Source organism: Diadema setosum, chromosome 6 (genome assembly GCF_964275005.1).
Source record: "Diadema setosum chromosome 6, eeDiaSeto1, whole genome shotgun sequence".
Taxonomy (NCBI): domain Eukaryota; kingdom Metazoa; phylum Echinodermata; class Echinoidea; order Diadematoida; family Diadematidae; genus Diadema; species Diadema setosum.
The window spans coordinates 29,705,988-29,725,123 of NC_092690.1; the positions used below are offsets into that span (position 1 = coordinate 29,705,988).

The 19,136-nt window shown below is 39.2% G+C and overlaps 2 protein-coding genes across 2 annotated transcripts in view; both read right to left on the minus strand.

The window, feature by feature from the left end:
• Positions 1–57, minus strand: part of LOC140229700 (NXPE family member 2-like) — a 47,139-nt gene extending 47,082 nt beyond the window's left edge. The window contains exon 1 of the mRNA XM_072309942.1: positions 52–57. Coding sequence (XP_072166043.1) covers positions 52–57 — 6 coding nt within the window. The remainder of the gene's footprint in view (positions 1–51) is intronic.
• Positions 58–13,795: 13,738 nt separating this feature from the next.
• LOC140229701 (NXPE family member 3-like) lies at positions 13,796–14,605 on the minus strand. Its single transcript, XM_072309943.1, has one exon. It carries the CDS (start codon positions 14,603–14,605, stop codon positions 13,796–13,798), a length of 810 nt encoding a protein of 269 aa, XP_072166044.1.
• Positions 14,606–19,136: the final 4,531 nt, after the last annotated feature.

The following is a 19,136-nucleotide window of genomic DNA, read 5'->3' on the forward strand; positions in this document are numbered from 1 at the left end:
TCGCTAATTGATTAGATTCCAGCATAATATTTTACCACAGATTAGTCCTACCTCCATTTTTAGGGACGCCGTAAACGATTTAACAAGCTTCCAACCGTACAGGATATTTCCATTTCACAAATTATCACAGTTTAATAGGATACCACCATCTTCAAAATATGATTTCATGTTAGATAGGATGACACAATTTCATGCGATAACTCCATTTCACAGGAACCGTGATACGGTTGCCTGTGATTAGAGGTTACGGCCTCAAGCATTACAGTTTGTATAGACCTATCCAACGTAAAAATATGGTAGTAAATCAATTGCAATGTGTCACGTGTTACAAGGCTCTCTGGATTTATCATCTTCTTGTTTTTTTCAAGTTTTTCATCAAGTAATAATTACCACCTTTGACTACTGGACACAGAGTAGACTGTTTTGGTGTGGTTTGATTTCACTGCCACTATCCGTCGCAAGAGACAAGGAGCATTCTCAGGACAACATCTTTGCTGATCTTGGTGTCAATTTTGAACTCAAGTCCCACATATAGCATTTACTGTGAGTTCCTGCCAACATGCCTGGTCGAAGCAAGAAGAATAAGATGCCAGGGAAATTTTTGCCTAGCAGTCCTAAACCACAAGACCAAACTCCAACTCAAAGGCGGCCTTTCATTGCCCACCCGGGAGTTGACCAAGCGGTGGAGAGGGAGAGAGGAATGGCAGCTGAGGGAGGCCAGACCGCACCCAGCGACAGGGACATACAGCTTAATTCAGGTGGTCTGTGTGAAGAGCTAAGTGAGGGTGGGGCAGCAGGCAGCCAGATCACTCAGCTCATAGATAAGGCAGTGAAAACAGCGCTTAAAGCTGCACTACCCCAAATAGTGCAGGTGGTCAAGGAGGCCTGTCTCAACACCATCAAGGAAGCCATCAATCCACATTTGCTGCGAATACAGTTCCAGCAAGATGAAATTCAGCAGGAGCTGAGAAGGGACAACCTTCGGCTGACTGGGATCCCTGATCGAGGCTGACGAGGAGACGGAGGACCAGCTTGCTGAAAGTATTGCTAAAGTGGCTAGGGAAGCGGGTGTGGAGATACGCCCTGAGAACATATCTTCTTGTCAGCGACTTGGAAAGAAGCGCGAAGGAGGGAAAAGCAGGCAAACTGTAAGTTGTCCGCTTCACAGCAAGGAGGAAAAGAGACAATTTGTTTGCTGCCCGTTTTGGACTTAAAGGGAAGGACAACATGAAAGGGGTATACATCAATGAAGACTTGACAGCAATGCAGCATTCCATCCTCATGAAGGTAAAGACGGCCCGAAATGTCAAATCAACAACAAGCAAGTACGGGAATGTAACTGGAGAGACGAGGATCATCAAGAACCCGGATGGTCTGTTTGATCTGGGTTTTGATGATGGTTCCTATAGCGACTTCAAACTTCACTTTATAGTATAGCCTGTGACCTTGTTAATCCCACATTAGAATAAACTCCAACCCAATAAGTAATGATAGAAAATGAAGTCAATACTTTGGAAGTTCATGAATACAAATTATGTCCCAGTGATTTTGGTAATAAAATAAATAAAATAAATGAGAACTCTCTTAGTATCACTCATGACAATGTTAGGTCTTTAAATAGAAATATAAGTGGACTGCAATTATTGTATGATCACAGCCTTAAATTCAAATTTGATATTATTGCACTTTCTGAAGTTTGGAACGTTAGTACATGTGATGTTAACACATTACCATTACAGGATTATGTTTTGGAGGTCAATTGTCGCCAGGGAAAGGAGAGGGGTGGAGGCGTAGGAGCTTATATTCATAAGACGCTGAACTATGTTACACTCAATTATTATGTTGAGCACACAGAAAGTCTTTGGTTCAGGATAAATCAGAATTGTTTTGATAAAATTGTGATAAGAATAATTTATAGAAAACCAAATACTGATGTTGAACAATTTCGAAATAGCTTGCTTAATGTTTTAGAGGAGCTTAAGGTTGGAAAAACAGGCATTGTACTTCTTGGTGATTTCAATATAGATATATCTCAAACGAATAATCAAAAGGTATATGATTATCTGAGTATGGTAGAGAGTACAGGAGTGCAACAGATTATCTCGTCACCACAAGGGTTACAGATTCTACGTCGTCTGTTATTGATCATATTTATACTAATGTGTATAGTCATACAATTCATTCAGGTGTCATTGAGAAAGATGTGTCAGATCATTTTCCAATTTTTGTCATTTTCGAAAACGGGAATAAAAATACGAATGCTTTTGTGCGGAAATTTGCCCGATCCTACAAGTCATTTAATGCCCAGTCATTTCACGAGGATCTAGGGAAAATTGATTGGGCACATGTATCTAGATACGAAAATGTAAACCCAGCTTATGAAGTTTTTCATGATATGTTTTTAGAAAATATGTGATAAGCATGCACCTACAATAGAATATAATGTATCCCAGAAAAAGAACAGCTCAAAGAAACCTTGGATCTCATCAGCGATTCTTAAATCCATCAAGAAGAAGCACAACTTATACAAAAACTACAGGTCATCAAATTTTAGTGACGAATACGGAAACAAGTATAAAAGGTATCGAAACACTTTGGTGACAGTTATTAAAAATGCAAAGAGATTGTATTATTGCAATTCTTTTAATCGTAACAAAAGTAACATGACAAAGACCTGGGATACCATTAATGAGTTAATTGGTAGAAAGGTTAAAGATAAGCATTTGGATATAGAAGAGTTAACTATTAATCAAGGTGGAATTGACAAAGTTGTATCTTCTAACAATGAAATAGCCCAAGAACTCAATAACTACTTTGTCACTGTTGGGTCAAATTTGGCAGAACGAATACCAAATGGGCCTCCTAATAGTTGTTTTCAAGATTATTTGGGTGCCAGAAATACAAAGTCTTTGGCTTGGAAACCTATAAGAGAAGAAGAAATATTGATATTGTATATGCTCTTGATGCTACAAAGTCTCATGGTTATGATAATTTGTCAATAAGATTGAGCAAGGACGCAGCACCATATATTGTTTCCCCCATTGACTTATATCTTTAATTTGTCATTAGAAACGGGCCAATTCCTTGATGCACTTAAGATTGCAAAAGTGACGCCTTTGTTCAAGAAAGGTTCGAAAGATGACCCAGGTAATTACAGACCTATTTCAGTTCTGCCAGCAATTGCAAAAATTTTCGAGAAATTAGTCAATGGTCGTCTAATGGACTTTTTAGAGCCCACTAAAGTTTTGTACAGACACCAGTATGGATTTGGTAAGAAATACAGTACAAAATTATCATTAATCAATTTGGTTAATACATTAATACACTCAAATGATAAAGGTGAAATAACCCTTGGTATATTTGAAGAGTTTGTTTGCAAAAACCGATAAGTCCATATTTGCCAAATAGAGATACAAGATATTTGCGATTAAAGGTCAAGAAAAATAAAGAGAATAATAAGAAAAATTTGGCTTCTTTTGACCATAACTTCAAAAATGTACCTTAATATGTAGTGACCAATATATCATTTAAAAGGTATTATTTTGTACTTTATGACAGAGATTGTACTTCAAAATCTTCAAAAATGGACTTATCGGTTTTTGCAAACAAACTCTTCATTTATAGATTTCAAAAAGGCGTTTGACACAATCAATCATCGCATCCTTTCTGCGAAATTAGAAGATTATGGCATAAGAGGCATTGTGTTGCAGTGGTTCCAAAATCACCTCTCAAACCGATCGCAGGTATTGTGCTACAAGAATGAAATATCCAGTAGTAGAACGATCACATGTGGAGTACCACAAGGATCAGTGCTGGGGCCCACACTGTTCCTATTATACATCAATGATTTACCTAGCTCATCGAACTATTTTCAGTTCAGACTATTCGCTGACGATTTAAACATTTTTCATACATTTCCCAAAGGTACAAATGAAATTGATATGGATGACGTAAATAGAAAATTGAATGAGGTACAGGAATGGTGTATTGTAAATAAATTAACTATTAACTTGAAGGAAACAAATTATATGATTATTAAAGGACCAAGACAACCAATTGCAATTAAAGGTGTGTTAACAGTCTCTGAAACGGTTATAGAAAGAGTACATGTAGCATCTTTTGTAGGAATCAAAATTGATGAGACCTTAATGTGGAAGGATCAGATTCAGTGTATCAACAAATGCATTTTGCTTAATTCTTAAGTTAAGATACTTTGTTCCAAGGCATGTTCTCATGCTTTTATATAAATTCTTTATACAATCACATATACTTTATGGAATTGAAGTATGGGGAAGTACCTACAGAAGCCACTTAAATTGTATACTTTTAGCACAAAAAATGGCCGTGAGAGCAATAACATTTTCCCCCTTAAGAACAAGTTCAAGGCAGTTATTCACCAGTCTAGAAGTGTTAGATGTTCTTGACCTGCATAAGCTTGCAGTGTCAATCTTTGTATATGATCTACACAAGGGACATTTACCACATTCTGTAACGCATTGAGCCAATGAATCATGCATACAGGACTAGAGGCAAAGATCATTCCATGCTTAGACTTCCGAAATGTAAAACAACACATGGTACATTTTCTATATCTTTCGTCGGGTCAAAGTTTTGGAATAGTTTGCCCAAAAATATTCAGGAGGAAAGAACAAGATCTTCATTTCGAAGAAACCTAAAAAAGCACTTGTTAAATGAAGTTTAGTGAAGAAAAGAATATTCAGTGTTTAGTTTAATGTACTTTTATAGTACAGTTACTTTAAAAGAGTAGACCTTGCAATAAGCAGCTTAAATATATGTACATGTAGCTATAATGGGAGAACCATTCTCGACTATCACTTGTGCTAACTTTTGGTTCCCCCTTTAACAACATTATCTTCTGTTTTTCTATTTTTTTTTCAGAACCTTTGTCTATGCGTATTTCGACATTACATACTTATTCATACTCTTTGCCTTTTCAGTGATAAATGTATCACAACGAAACTAAATCTATTACACCACATGTAATCTAATGTAAGATAAATATAAGTATGTAAAATATATGCTTGCATAGCTGTAAGAACCTTGTACAAAATCATTGTATTCTCATAAAAAATTTTCATGTTATTGTATCTTACCCTATGGAATTTCATGTTATCATGTTATCGTATTCAAATGTATGTTGTTAATAAACTCAACTCAACTCAACTCAAAAACGTATTGAATGAGACGGAAATGCGACATGCTCAGGGTATGTATTATGTAGGCCGATATTGTGCTGCCATTATTGAATTATTGTTATGTTCTCAGCTAAGAATAGTATAGAAGACGTCATTAAAAGCTGGCTCAATTTCAACAGGGTTCCCCCTTTTTCGCGGTGCTTTCCTTTTGTTAATTATAGAGAGACATCTGCATTCCCTATTATAGGGTATACAACATCGATTACGTGAGGTTTTACAGTCTTTTATTGTGGCGGGTCGACACAATGGTTGATTGGTATGAAAGCACTGTGATCGTGAATCAGATCGAAGCCACAAAGACCTCATTGAGTAAGGACAAAAACATTCGTAGAGCACAGACCTCCGCCAAGCAGCTCTTTTCCACCCATAAAGGCCCTGTCACACCTTTCCGGGCAAGCCTTGCGTGCAACTTGCGAAGAACAATTTTGCTACCCGAAGGTCCCCGAAAATGACCCACACATGGCAGTTCCTAGCACCTATCTCACCCGTAGTTACCCAGAGTTGCGCACGCAAGTCCTATTTACCCGCAGCCAAGTTTAGGCCCTGTCACATCTTCCGGGCAAGTTACGAGGGCTTGTTGCGAGTAGGGATTTTCCAGCAAGCAGGACTTTTTTTTTTCTGCTGGCAGACAAGGATGTTGGCGAGTTCCGTACTTGCGTCTTACCTGCTAAACGCGTGCTACTTACCTGCTACTTGCGTGTATTCCATGAGACCTACGTGAGAGCTTCGAAACCGATCTATTTTCAGTTACGAGCGCCATACGGGGACTGCAAACGTATACTGGATGCATTCATTTTACAGGATACCACTACTATAGCATTTTTACATCATATCATACCTCCATTTTAAAGTATACCAACTGCTATCCTGCAAGATACCATTATTATGCAGGACAACATTAATACATAATGCCATCATTTCACCGATCCGACCATTATATTTTAATAGAATGCACCCATTTAACAGGAAACTATACAATTTAAAATGTTTCCCCTGTATCTTATACTTCCATTTTGCATGACGCCATCATGTCAACAGTATAGATTCAAGTCAAGGGTAACATCATGTTACAGGTAACTACTATCTTTTTTAGATCTTTTAAGGACCTATACGAAGGTTACTATGCCATTAAAGAGGCTGCATCCATCCCTGCTGGAAAGAACACAATGTCCCACAATGTGAAAGACATTGTGAAACACAATGTGAACACATTGTGAACACAGTGTGAAATCTCTTCACACTAAAATTCGATCATTTAAACAGTGTGAACACATCGTGAATCATCAATTCACAGCGTGAAACAGAACATTGATAACACTGATATGTGAGTACCCTGTGAAAACCACACCACAGTGTGAAATAGTCTTCACACTGTTAAGTTCGAGCGTTTTCACATAGTCGACTATTTGAACACAGTTTGAACATACTGTGGCACATTGTGTTCTTTCCAGCAGGGATTTACAGGTCGGAGACTACTTTTTTTTTGGCATATTCAATCTACGGGCTTGATTTTTTTTTTTTCCACAGGAAAAATAATGAGAATGAAGGAATCGTTTGTACTTACTACTTTTCGGCAGTTAATGCACGGTTTAATTTTCCTTACCCACTGACAAACTAAAACACATATACACATACAAACGTAGATAACAATTTACACCTTTACTCCAAGTGTTAAAGGCATAACTTACGACTTGCAGATGAAACAAACACCCAACATTAGTGCTTTGAAAAAGTCATAAAATGTGAGTTTATTTAGTGATAGAAACAGCCGCTGTAAGAATTTGAATCAGTAAAATTGATGTTAAGTATTGCTATATACACAAAATGTGAACAATAGTTATAACTGATTGCTTTGCTTTGATTTCAGTGTTCCACATCTCAAACACAGATAACATGATACAATCGATTGAACATAAGACTGGACATAGCGTCGTAATTACAAAGAATACAAGAGAAGACAATTTTACAAACATGAAATGTGGGGGACTTGCTTAGTACTGGAATGTTTAATAAAAGACAATGGAATGCACCTTCCCCTCGACTCAGCATAACTTGCATGTTCCCTCGCCATGTCTTTTGTTAGTCACATTAATATCACAGATATTCGTTTCACCACAAAAGAGATGTCGAGGGTATCGAAAATCAACACAAATCAACATGCACTTGGATTTTAGGGACCCTATAAAACGAAAGTGATAAAACTATTAAAATCTTGGAAAATAGGGCGGATGAACACACTTGATTAGGATTAAGATTAAAAACAAACGGAAAATGGGTAAGTTTTTTTTTTTTCTCTTTCCAAAGAACGAAAGACTTTTTCATGTATAAGCTGCGGAAATTTTGCATACATCTCTGATTACTAAAATTACACGCGATGGGGGGGGGGGGTGGCATGTTACTGAGTTCACTTGATGAGAACGGACCGAGATACTTTCCTTTCTTTCCCCATTTTAAAGCATTAAAACATGAATATAAACAGGGCTTATAGTATACACGAGTGCGATGGTTCTTAGTGTTACATGAGCGTGAAGTTTAACCATTCTATTCAACGACGCGAAGTGGAGTTGAATAGAGCGAATATAATATTCCAACCGTATAGCACGAATTATAAAACGATGAATATTGTTATACACAACACACGATATAGGCCTGGTTTAGATCAAAATAGATCTAATGTTCAACGTATCTAAGAGGAGGACTAACAGATAGGACTAGATCTAGATCTGGCAGTGATCTATTGCACGGCTAGCTCGCTTAATTTACCGTTCAATAGACGTCTAATGCACTACCATTAATACCCCGGTCACACAGCACTCCACGTCTAAATCACAAACAAAAAGTTATGAAAATCTGGTGGACGTGGTCGTCAGAGGTAATTTTATATCGTAATTTCGTGAGAGATTACGTCATATATGAGAGATCCCGCTAGTGCGCGCGCCACTCAATTCGTTAGTCGCCGCCATCTTGCTTACACGCGAATTTCTGTGCATCGGAAAATTCGCCGGAATTGCACTTGAAAATTCAAGTTTCGTTCGAGTTGGTTTGACATAATAGCTAAAGTTACCTCAACGGGAGGTTTTGCCAGGTTTTTTATGGTTTTAACGATCATTCTTCAGCTGAACAACAACGGTATTTATGTCTTCAACCAACGTTCCAAACGTGGGCGGCGCAGCCGCACCACCGCTGCTGACAGCAGCTGCGTCCCCGGCAGCCACCGGCGGGGGTCGCGGAGACCAACACGCACAAGAGTGCAAGCAGAAAACTGCGACAGCCAAAGGTAAAACGCCTACTAGAGCCGGCAAGGTAGGTACTGGTAATAGTACTACTGCAACTACAAGCAGTGCTAACCCTAGTGGTAGTACCGTTGCAAACAAAACAGTGAAACCACCTGCCAAACTGGCTTCTAAAGTTTCAACTTTGGAGGATAGACTCGGCAAGCTTGAAGGCCAATTAGCTGTGGTTGTTCAATTTGTGGAGGCACAGTCGGCAAAGCAGACACCAGCCCGTGAAGGCGGTGGCAATGGAAAGAGTATCAGGACTCGTTCTGAATACTCCCCTTCAGACTCGGCAGATACTGACTGCCATTATGATGATGAATATGCGGCACCATTTTTGGGCCGAGATATGGATGAAAACTCAGTGATTATCCAACCAGGTCAAGGGGATCGTTGTCAGGATGACAAATTTGATATTGAAGAAGGCGAAGTTCCCCCTCCTGTAGTGGAAAAAGTTCCAAACATTGCAGCCAAATTTGCTGTGGCTGAGGAAGTTGGTCCCCCCCATTGACCCAGAAATTGCTAAGTCTACAGCCTACCTTCTGACCCACCAGCTTGAGCCCAAAGTGGTAGATGAAACGATCACTAAATACCCCATTCCCAGCAACTGTGAGCTGGTGGATGTGCCGAAAGTCAACCAAAGAATCTGGAATGGGCTACCTGCCTTTTCAAAGACACGAGACCTCAAATTTCAGAGACTCCAAAAGAATCTCACGAGAGGCATCAATGCCTACATACATACAGTGTCGGCACAGAATATTACTGAACAGCAGCAAGATGCACTAGCACTTCTGTGCAGTGCGAACTTTGAGCTAAATTCCTTACGTAAGGAATTCATGAAACCAGACATTGGTTATCAATTCCAACATCTCTGCAAGCCCTCTACACCGGTCTCCAAATTCCTTTTCGGTGACGACCTGGGAAAGCAAATGAAAGACATTAGGGATGAACAAAAAGCAACTGAGGGTGTCCTCAGGAGTGAGCATAGCAGACAGTACAAAAAGCAGCGTTTCAGCCCATATGACTATGGCAGGAGTGCATATGGCAAGGGCAGGAGCAAGATTACATCAGGAAGCTCAAATTTGCCCCAACAGTACCGCGACGCGGGCTGGACTACATCTCGTGCAAGCACAAGTGATGTGACTAGGCCTACAGGTGCAAAAGGACCGTGGACTGGAGCTACCAGCCATGCTTTTTTAGGCCAGCGCCCCAAGGGGAGGGGGAAGCCGCCAGCTCCCCACACCTTCACACATCCCAGCCAGCACCAACCGCACTGCGGCAGCAAGCAAGGCTCAGGATGAAGAGAGCACGATAACCTCCAGTTCAACTGACGAGGTAAATATAACATCCTTTTCTAGTGATCATGCAAAGCTATGTCATCATGATAATGTAGAACCTGTGGTAGGAGGTCGACTGAAGCAATTCTTCCCAAAGTGGCGCAAAATTACTTCAGACCCACATGTGCTAAATGCTGTAAGTGGTTACAGGCTTGAATTCAGTAAAGAGATGGGTGCACCATCTAGAACTAAACCCCCTTACATTTTTCGATGTGATAAAGCCGAAGAGGCTGATATTGATCTTGAAATTTCTAAACTCCGTGACAAGGGAGTAATTGAACAGTGCCAGAGGGAAACTGGAGAATACGTGTCTAATATTTTTACACGGCCTAAAAAAGATGGGGGTACACGCGTTATCCTAGACCTGTCTGATCTCAACAAATATCTCCAGTACCAGCATTTTAAGATGGAAAATATCCATACTGCTATTGAACTCATTTCAGAAAATAGTTTCTTAGCTTCAGTCGACCTTCGGGACGCGTACTATACAGTACCTGTGTACCCAGCACACAGGAAGTTCTTAAAGTTCTCCTGGAAAAATCAACTTTGGCAATTCAAAGTACTGCCTAATGGCCTGAGCACGGCGCCAAGGTTGTTCACGAAACTACTGAAACCTGCATTCACATTACTGAGAGAGCAAGGGCATGTAGTAATTGGATACCTTGACGATATCCTCATTATTGGAGAAAGTGAGAATCAAACTTTGCAAACGGTTTTGGAAACCACTAGCATCCTTGCACAACTTGGGTTCTTGGTGCACCCAGATAAATCAGTACTATGCCCCACTCAAGAAATACAATTTCTTGGTTTCATTCTCAACACTCAGACCATGACAATTCGACTGCCTGATAACAAATCAGAGGAAATACAGTCCTTGTGCACTGAACTTATGCAAATAGCAAACCCCAGTGTCAGGCAGGTGGCTAGAATTATCGGGAAAATGGTAGCATCATTTCCCGCAGTCCAGTATGGACAGCTCTATTACAGGGCTTTAGAAAGGGACAAAATCAAAGCACTCAAAATGAATAAGGGGCATTTTGACAGAAAAATGAGCCTATCTTTGGAAGCAAAAGAAGAGCTGCAATGGTGGATAGACAATGTGCAGTCTGCTTTCTCACCCTTACGACACCCTAAACCTATGCTCGAATTGTGCACGGATGCCAGTGGCAAAGGCTGGGGGGCATCTGATCATACCACCCATACAGGGGGTAGATGGAATGAAGACGAACTGCAAAAAGCCAGGGAGAATAAGATTAATTATCTGGAGACCCTGGCTGCTGGCATGGGACTCAAGTCCTTCTGTTCTAATTCACAAAACATTCATGTCTTGTTACGGCTAGATAACAGTACTGCTGTTGCGTACATTAATAACATGGGAGGCATTAAATCCCTTGACTGTGATCGGGCAGCCCGAGAGATTTGGCAGTGGTGCGAAACTCATAAAATTTGGGTCACAGCAGCACACTTGCCAGGAAAGCTGAATGTGGAGGCAGACCGCATGTCTAGAAAATTCAATGACCGCACAGAATGGATGCTTGACCGCACAGTTTTCCAAGAAATAACCTCACGTTTTGGGACACCAGAAATAGACCTATTTGCCTCCAGACTTAACAAGCAGGTAGAGAACTATGTCACATGGCTGCCCGACCCACATGCCAAGGCTGTTGATGCCTTTACTCTCGATTGGGGAAAGTGGTACTTTTATGCATTTCCTCCTTTCTGCTTAGTTGCTAAGTGCATTCAAAAAATCAAATCTGATAATGCAGCTGGGATACTAGTAGTCCCAAAATGGCCAAGCCAGCCATGGTTTCCTCTCCTAAACAGGATGATGAATGAGGAACCACTTGTTATTCATAGGAGTGAATCCTTACTAACATTGCCAGTTTCTCACCCACTTCACACTCAGATTGATCTTCTTGCTTGCAGGTTCTGTGCAACCCCTTCAGAGATGCGGGATTGAATGCACGGATAATTGCTGTAATGGCCTCTTCTTGGAGAAAAGGGACTAAAAAACAGTATGCAGTGTACATAAACAAATGGAAAGCATTTTGTGACAAGAAATGCAGCAACTACTTGTATTCAGATGTTCAAGCTGTCCTGGAATTTTCTTCGAAAAAGGGGCAGGTTACAGTGTCATAAACTTAGCACGGAGTGCTCTATCTTCATTTGTGATACTTCGAGATACTATGTTTACAGTTGGAAACCATCCCTTTATCCAGAGGTTTATGAAGGGAGTTTTTCAGCTACGCCCACCCAAGCCTAGATACATGGAAACGTGGGACGTTAACCTTGTTTTCAATTTTCTTCGTTCTTGGTCCCCAGCGCACGTATTGGACCTGAAAAAATTGACGCTTAAATTGTGTGTGATTATTGCATTAATCTCAGCACAAAGGATTCAATCATTACACTACCTAAGCTTGGATGATATGGTGTTAAGAGAGAATGCAGCCACCTTTCACCCTCATGATCTCCTAAAACAGAGCAAGCCTGGAAATTACTCACACAGTGTCAAGCTCCAGGCATACCCACCAGACAGGAGACTTTGTGTGGTCAGGTACTTGCAGGAATACATCAGAAGGACCCACAGGATCAGAGCTAGTGAGCGGTACCTTTTTGTTAGCTACAAGAAACCGTATCACAGGGTATCCTCTCAAACAATCGCTCGCTGGATTAAGGAGGTTTTGGAGGCTGCGGGTATTGATACAGGGATCTACAAGGCGCATTCTACTCGGGCAGCGTCGACCTCCGCAGCCAATAAAGGAAATTTCCCAGTATCTAAGATACTTGCGCAAGCCGGTTGGGCCAACGAAAGAACCTTTCGCAAGTACTACAACAAGCCCTGTCCTGCTGAGAAAAATTTTGTAGAAACAATTATCAAAAAATAGACTGTGAAGCCCTAAGATTTGAGCAGACATGTCTTGAACTGCCTGAACTTGTGAACTCTTGGAGACACAATATCTATGCAGCATTCAGCCTGAATGAGAATGGCAATGGAACCTCTATCTAAGGTATGCTCCCTACCCCTGTTCGGGGGGGTTGCCTCGAGAATGTAACCACTGGCTTCGAAATCTCATATATGACGTAATCTCTCACGAAATTACGATATAAAATGGAAGATTAAACGAGAACTTACCGTTTGAAGTTTAATATTAATTTTATGAGTAATTGGAGGGTGAGATTACGTCCCACCTCACCCTCCCTCAATTTCAAACGGTAACTTAATCTCTCGTTATCTTCCTACATCAGTGGTCACATTCTTGCTTCTAATATTGAGTGGCGCGCGCACTAGCGGGATCTCATATATGACGTAATCTCACCCTCCAATTACTCATAAAATTAATATTAAACTTCAAACGGTAAGTTCTCGTTTAATCTTCCATTGTAAGCCCTTTTTCATATGCAACTTGACAAGATGCCTTTTTTTTTAAATAATGTGCACACTTTGAGGCTGCTCCCCGAGATCTGCATGTCTTGTGAATTTGATTCTTTCCTCGTCAATAATTTGATTCTGCTCATTTCATTCACCCAGTACGTCTTTTACTTTTCCTCGTGCTTTATCAATGCGCAAATCAACTATCGCTTACCCTTTCTTATAAAGCCTTGTGCACTATATTCCCGTCAATATAAAAAACCAGCTTAAACTTTGTATCTCAGAAGAGTATTATACAATACAATGTTAGTTACTCACCATTGAATTACAGGTGTCGGTTGCTTAAAAGTATGATATTGCATTTGAACGAAAATAAATGGATATGCTCGTTGTATTCTAAAACTCGCATGCTGACTCATATTGTTCATACATGCCTGACTACCTATAATCATGATTCCTGCCACGATTTGAGTCCAGAACATCATTGTCTTAACAGTCCTCTCTCCTTCTCTCTCTCTCTCTCGCTTGCTCTTTCTCCTTCTGCCTTTCTTTCTCTCAATATCATAAATGTAAATGAGAATTAGAAATTAGCAATCGTCAATGCTGTGACCCTGGCTCAAATTTTGGGCACATAAAAGAAAAGAAGTAGTTTACGAGATTTTTCAGTACGGGCGCTTTGGGATGAACGTTATGTTTGAAGTTCTGTGCGACGGTTATATCCCAGGCGTCTATGAAGGCCACCTTGGCGTAATCCGAAAAGACCTCTCTCATCTTTAGATCGATGGTTTTGATGTACCATTCGCTGTTAGTAAGAATGGATATCAGGCCGTTGTGCGCCCTCGTATTGGCACTCTTCAGAACAACCAGCGTGTTAGGGCTTCTTGCGTGAAGTCTTTCCACCGCCGCCCTGATGTCCTTAATTCTCTGCAGGTACATTTCGAGTGAGTAGATTGTGTAGTGAGTTCCGACGCAGATCAGAACGACCGTGCGATCGTTTGCCTCTTGGCTGTCCAACCTGTTGACGATGTAGTCCAGTGAGTTGCGGCGCAAGAAGGAAGACGGCCGTGCAGGAAACCCTTGGAAGTTATAGTGGACAGTGATGTTGTTGGTGGTGTCTGCTGCCACCTTAGGACCTGCTTGGGTTTCCGTCTTGTCCCTTGGTCTCTTTCCTATCAGTGTTGGTCCATACGCACTTGCCAAGAAGTCGTAGTACTGTCGCACAGTGGAATCCCCATAGATGTAGATGTCCCTATTTCGCATGCACGCCAGGGCTTCCGCTTTATCAGGGCGTTGTATTTCGCACTGGTCCGAGTACCACACGTCGTTGAAAAAGAATCCCGAAGGGATGGCGTTCTTGAGATGTTGACCGGGAAGACACGGCGGCAAAGACTTCTGGTACTTCGTCATATCACCCAACCAATCTGAGATAAAGTGAAAGTGAATAAAAGGACTCGAATACGCCTTATAAAATTACCTGAATATAACATGCCAGCTATTCAAAGTACGATATTGGCTGATTGGTATGATATACATGTAGGCCTACATTCATTTATCTCTGTATCAATTATTTTAAACATGTACTTTTTTTGGTCAAAAAAGTTTACATACAACTGGAAGAAAACAATTTCCCTCAGATTTTAACAACTTCTTTTAATCCTTTCAAAATATATTTTAATGGGGACAGACAATTTTTAGATATATGCGTAACATATTTTCATGATACATGATTTATCAAAAACACCCAATGGCATATGCATGGTTCAAAATAGTCCTTAGCTGAAGATCAGGGGGGCGTTTCATGAAGGAACTTGTCGGATAAAATGTCCGACAAGTCAATTATATCCGACAAGTTCAGAGAAATCAACCAATCAGACTAAAGAATTTCTCAAAACTTGTCGGATATAATTGACTTGTCAGATATTTTATCCGACAAGTTCCTTCATGAAACGCCCCCCCTGGAGGTCAAAAGTTTCCATACATCAATCCTAAATATTTGTGTTAATCCTTCTAGTTTCTTTCGCTGCCCTTAGTACCGGAAGTCTGGACCATTAATCCTGTTAACAGATCATTTACAGTTCAGTCACATTTTTTTTTTTTTTTGCCTTTCTAGTTTGAACATTTTTTTTTTTTGCTTTGTCTGCAGGTTCTCTACGGTTTTCACTGTATCTAATTCACATTGCTCTTCTGCAATTTTCATAAGTCACCTTTGATGAATGTTCTTGGCCATTAATGTCATGCTGCAAGACTGGATTCCAAACCAGAGCCAGGTTCAAAACTGAGCTTTTAAAGGCAGTCATGTTTTCATATACGATGCCATCAAACTTTTCCATTCCAAAGAGCCAGTACTTTACACATACAACAAAGCAGACGCATTACATGCCATGGTGCTGCTACCAGACGTTTCAAGACGAGTACATGGCGCCATGAATAAAAAGATGACTGTCTGGAAATCTCACGCGACACCCTGAAAAGCTCAACTTCGGACTTTAATCTGGATCGGAATCGAGTGTTCAAGCATGAACTGAGCATGATCCCTACTATTATATCTACACAGTGTGTATAATTATATTTGTAACATTTTATAGGTGATAAACTAAACAGTTTTATAAGACACGTTTTATCCTTCACCTTATTGTCTGCCTGTAGGGTTTTATGCTGGACGAACGCAATAAAACTGTTTGCTCTGAAGTGCGTAGTTTGATGTGTGCTACTTCATCGTGAATAAATATGTAGACAGTGCATGGTATGTCTAAACCCGAAACAGAAACAAGCGAAGAAACTAATATATCTTTCTTCTCAGAACAACTGCCGGTTTAATCTAATTAATCCACACCTCAAGTACCACTGTGTTGGTGAAGTTCAGAATGCTTTCTTCGATGTTCTATATAGGAAAAGATATTGTGCGACAGAAAGGAATCTTTTCAATTTATACATTATAAAAACAAGGCGACATTTCAACAACAAAGGCTTTGTTTCTTATACGTCATACCTAGAATGGCTTTGTGCTCATTTGATTTTAGCCGAGTTTTATCCCCTTCCTTATCTGAATTTGGTTACTGACATAATTTATATTCTCTCAGTTGTAAACAATGATAAAAGCAGAATCTGGCTGTTATGAACTTGAATCTATGAAGGTTAAGTAAGTATTTAGCGTTTAGAAGACGACCATGCCAAATTAAATAAGTAGAAAGACTTTATGGCAGTACATTCAGTACACAAGATGACAAAAGCAAGAGTCGTTTGAAGTATCATATGTCATCAATGTGTGTTTTATATATATATATATATATATATATATATATATATATAGATATATACAGGGTAAATATTATAAGGTTATTTCATATACATTTTCGTATCACTTCATTGTATTATCTAATTATTTGGCGTTTCATATGCTTGTTAGAATTAATTAGAGTTGTTACTTTGTAAAATGTAAGCTGGAGACAACATATGACTAACACAGAACTGTATAGGGATTTACCTAAAATAAGCCAGAAGATTAAGATAAGGAGGCTTCGCTTTGCCGGCCACTGCTTCATGAGCAATGAATGTGTTTCTAAACTGATACACTGGATGCCCAAGCATGGGAGCAGGAAACCAAGCAGACCAGCGATCAACTTTGTTGACATGCTTAAGAGATACACTGGTCTAGACACCAACGAGATAATAACTGCAATGCTGGACAGACAAACTTGGAGTGCCATTGTGGATCGAGAACACCACTCGAATTAAGCAAGTGATTTTTGTATCAATTGATATGGAAAATAAATGAATTAATTTGAATAATGAAATTTCATCATGCGATCATGGTCTACTTACCGTTGCTGTTATTGTTTACGTTGAAAACAATTGGAGAACCTTTAATGGGTACTTTGTGCCTGCGAAAGAGATATACATTTCATTCATTGTTATAATACTCCAGAAAGTTGCTTATTTTTCATCTAAAGATGTTTGCTGGTAGTTGAAACAACAAGGGGAAATATCAGTGACAACTGATTTTTTCAATCTAATTCTTTTTGATCTTGGATAAACAATTCTATGAAATGTACTGTATAGTATTTTGCTTTTGTTCCATATAATCTCCTAAAAAGAATTAATTTTGTTCAAAATGATGTGTCCCACTGAATTCTTCTATCCGAAGTAATTAATAGTTGATTTCCATACAAATACTGTTACATAACACAATAACAATTTTGTTCAAACATTGCAATGAATGTGTATCTCGCAGAGTACCTATTCCCCCGAGTAAAACATGCATCAAGCAAGTGAAGTAAATAAATCGAAACAACAACAGGGGCGGATCCAGGGAGGACAGCAACCGGCGTACGCCCCCCTTTATTTTTTGTTGAAACAAAAGAAATAAAAAGAAAAAAAAATGGGGGAGGGGTGCGTGCGCCCCCCTTTATTTTTGTAAACACGCCCCCTCACGGAATTCCTGGATCCGCCCCTGAACAAAAACGAAGGAATAATTATACCAGATTGTGCGAGGATATTTATCAATTGATGAACCCTTTCCGTAGCCCCAGAGGGGAATACAATAATGTTCTGATGGCATTTACACAAGAAAATTTCCTAGTCTTTAAGTCTTTAACTAACAACAACCCTGTATGAACCACAAGACAAGCAATCGATGTCGGTAATGTTAATATCAGTTTTACAAAGTATCTTCCATTTCCTTTCCATAAGACATTTTTTCTTACTCCAACAGATGATGAAGAAATACTTCAAATTGTTAGAGATCTTAAGTCTAGTAAGTCAACCGGCCATGACGGACTTAGTATGTGCCTACTGAAGAAAAAATAATTTTCAGTATAGTTAAACCTCTTACGTATTGTTTTTTTTTATTTATATATTGTACCGGCAAATGTCCTAATTCTTTATAAATAGCCAAAGTGATTCCGATTTTTAAGAAAGATGATCCTTCACTTTTGACAAATTACCGACCGATCTTCATATTATCCTGTATGTCTAAAATTCGTGAGAAAGTTATTCATAAACATTTGTATATTTTCCTAAATACCAATCCTTTGCTTGTCGCTAATCAATACGGATTTAGAAAAAAAAAAAAACAAACGAAACGACACTCTGGTACTTATACTATTGTCCAGTCATTAAATAAGGTGACAGAATGTTTTGCGAATAAAGAGCATACAATTTTGCTTTTTATGGATCTGTCAAAGGCATTCGACACCATCAACCATGACATTTTGATTAATATACTGATGAGATATGGTATTCAAGGTATAGCCCTATTCTGGATTACATGTGGTGTCCCCCAAGGATCCGTATTGGGTCTTCTACTTTTTCTGACTTATATTAATTTTATTATAAATTCATCATCGTTTCTTATTTTAATGCCTTTGCTGATGCAAATATTTTCTATTCTCCTAAAGTATTTGGAAGTCTTATCACCACATTAAATATGGAGATAAGTAAAGTATCCCAATGGATTTTAGGTAATAAGATGTCACTTAGTATTTCTAAGACAAATTTTGTTAGATCTAAGCTTCATAATTCTTTAAATGTTAATTATACAGCCAATTGTTGAAAAGACATCTAAATTCTTAGGTATTACCTTTGACTCAAATTTGTCTTGGAATGATCATTTACACAATGTTCATACTTCAGTTTCTATACTTAGAGGCATCTGAATTTTATACCACCTGATAAATTTGGTTTCTCAGAAATCTTTGCTTATATCTTATAATGTTTTAATATATTACGTATTGTAATATTATGTGGGGAAATTGTGGTACAACTATAACATACTCAATATTTCTTTTACAAAAAATCCCACTATTTATCTCCCTCGGATCCGTTGTTTTCTCAATCAAAAACATTGAAGATTAATGAGATTCATACTTTCCAAAACGGCAATTTTTATGCAAAAATACACGTTCAACCAACTTCCCTTGGTGTTCAATGATTTCCAGAT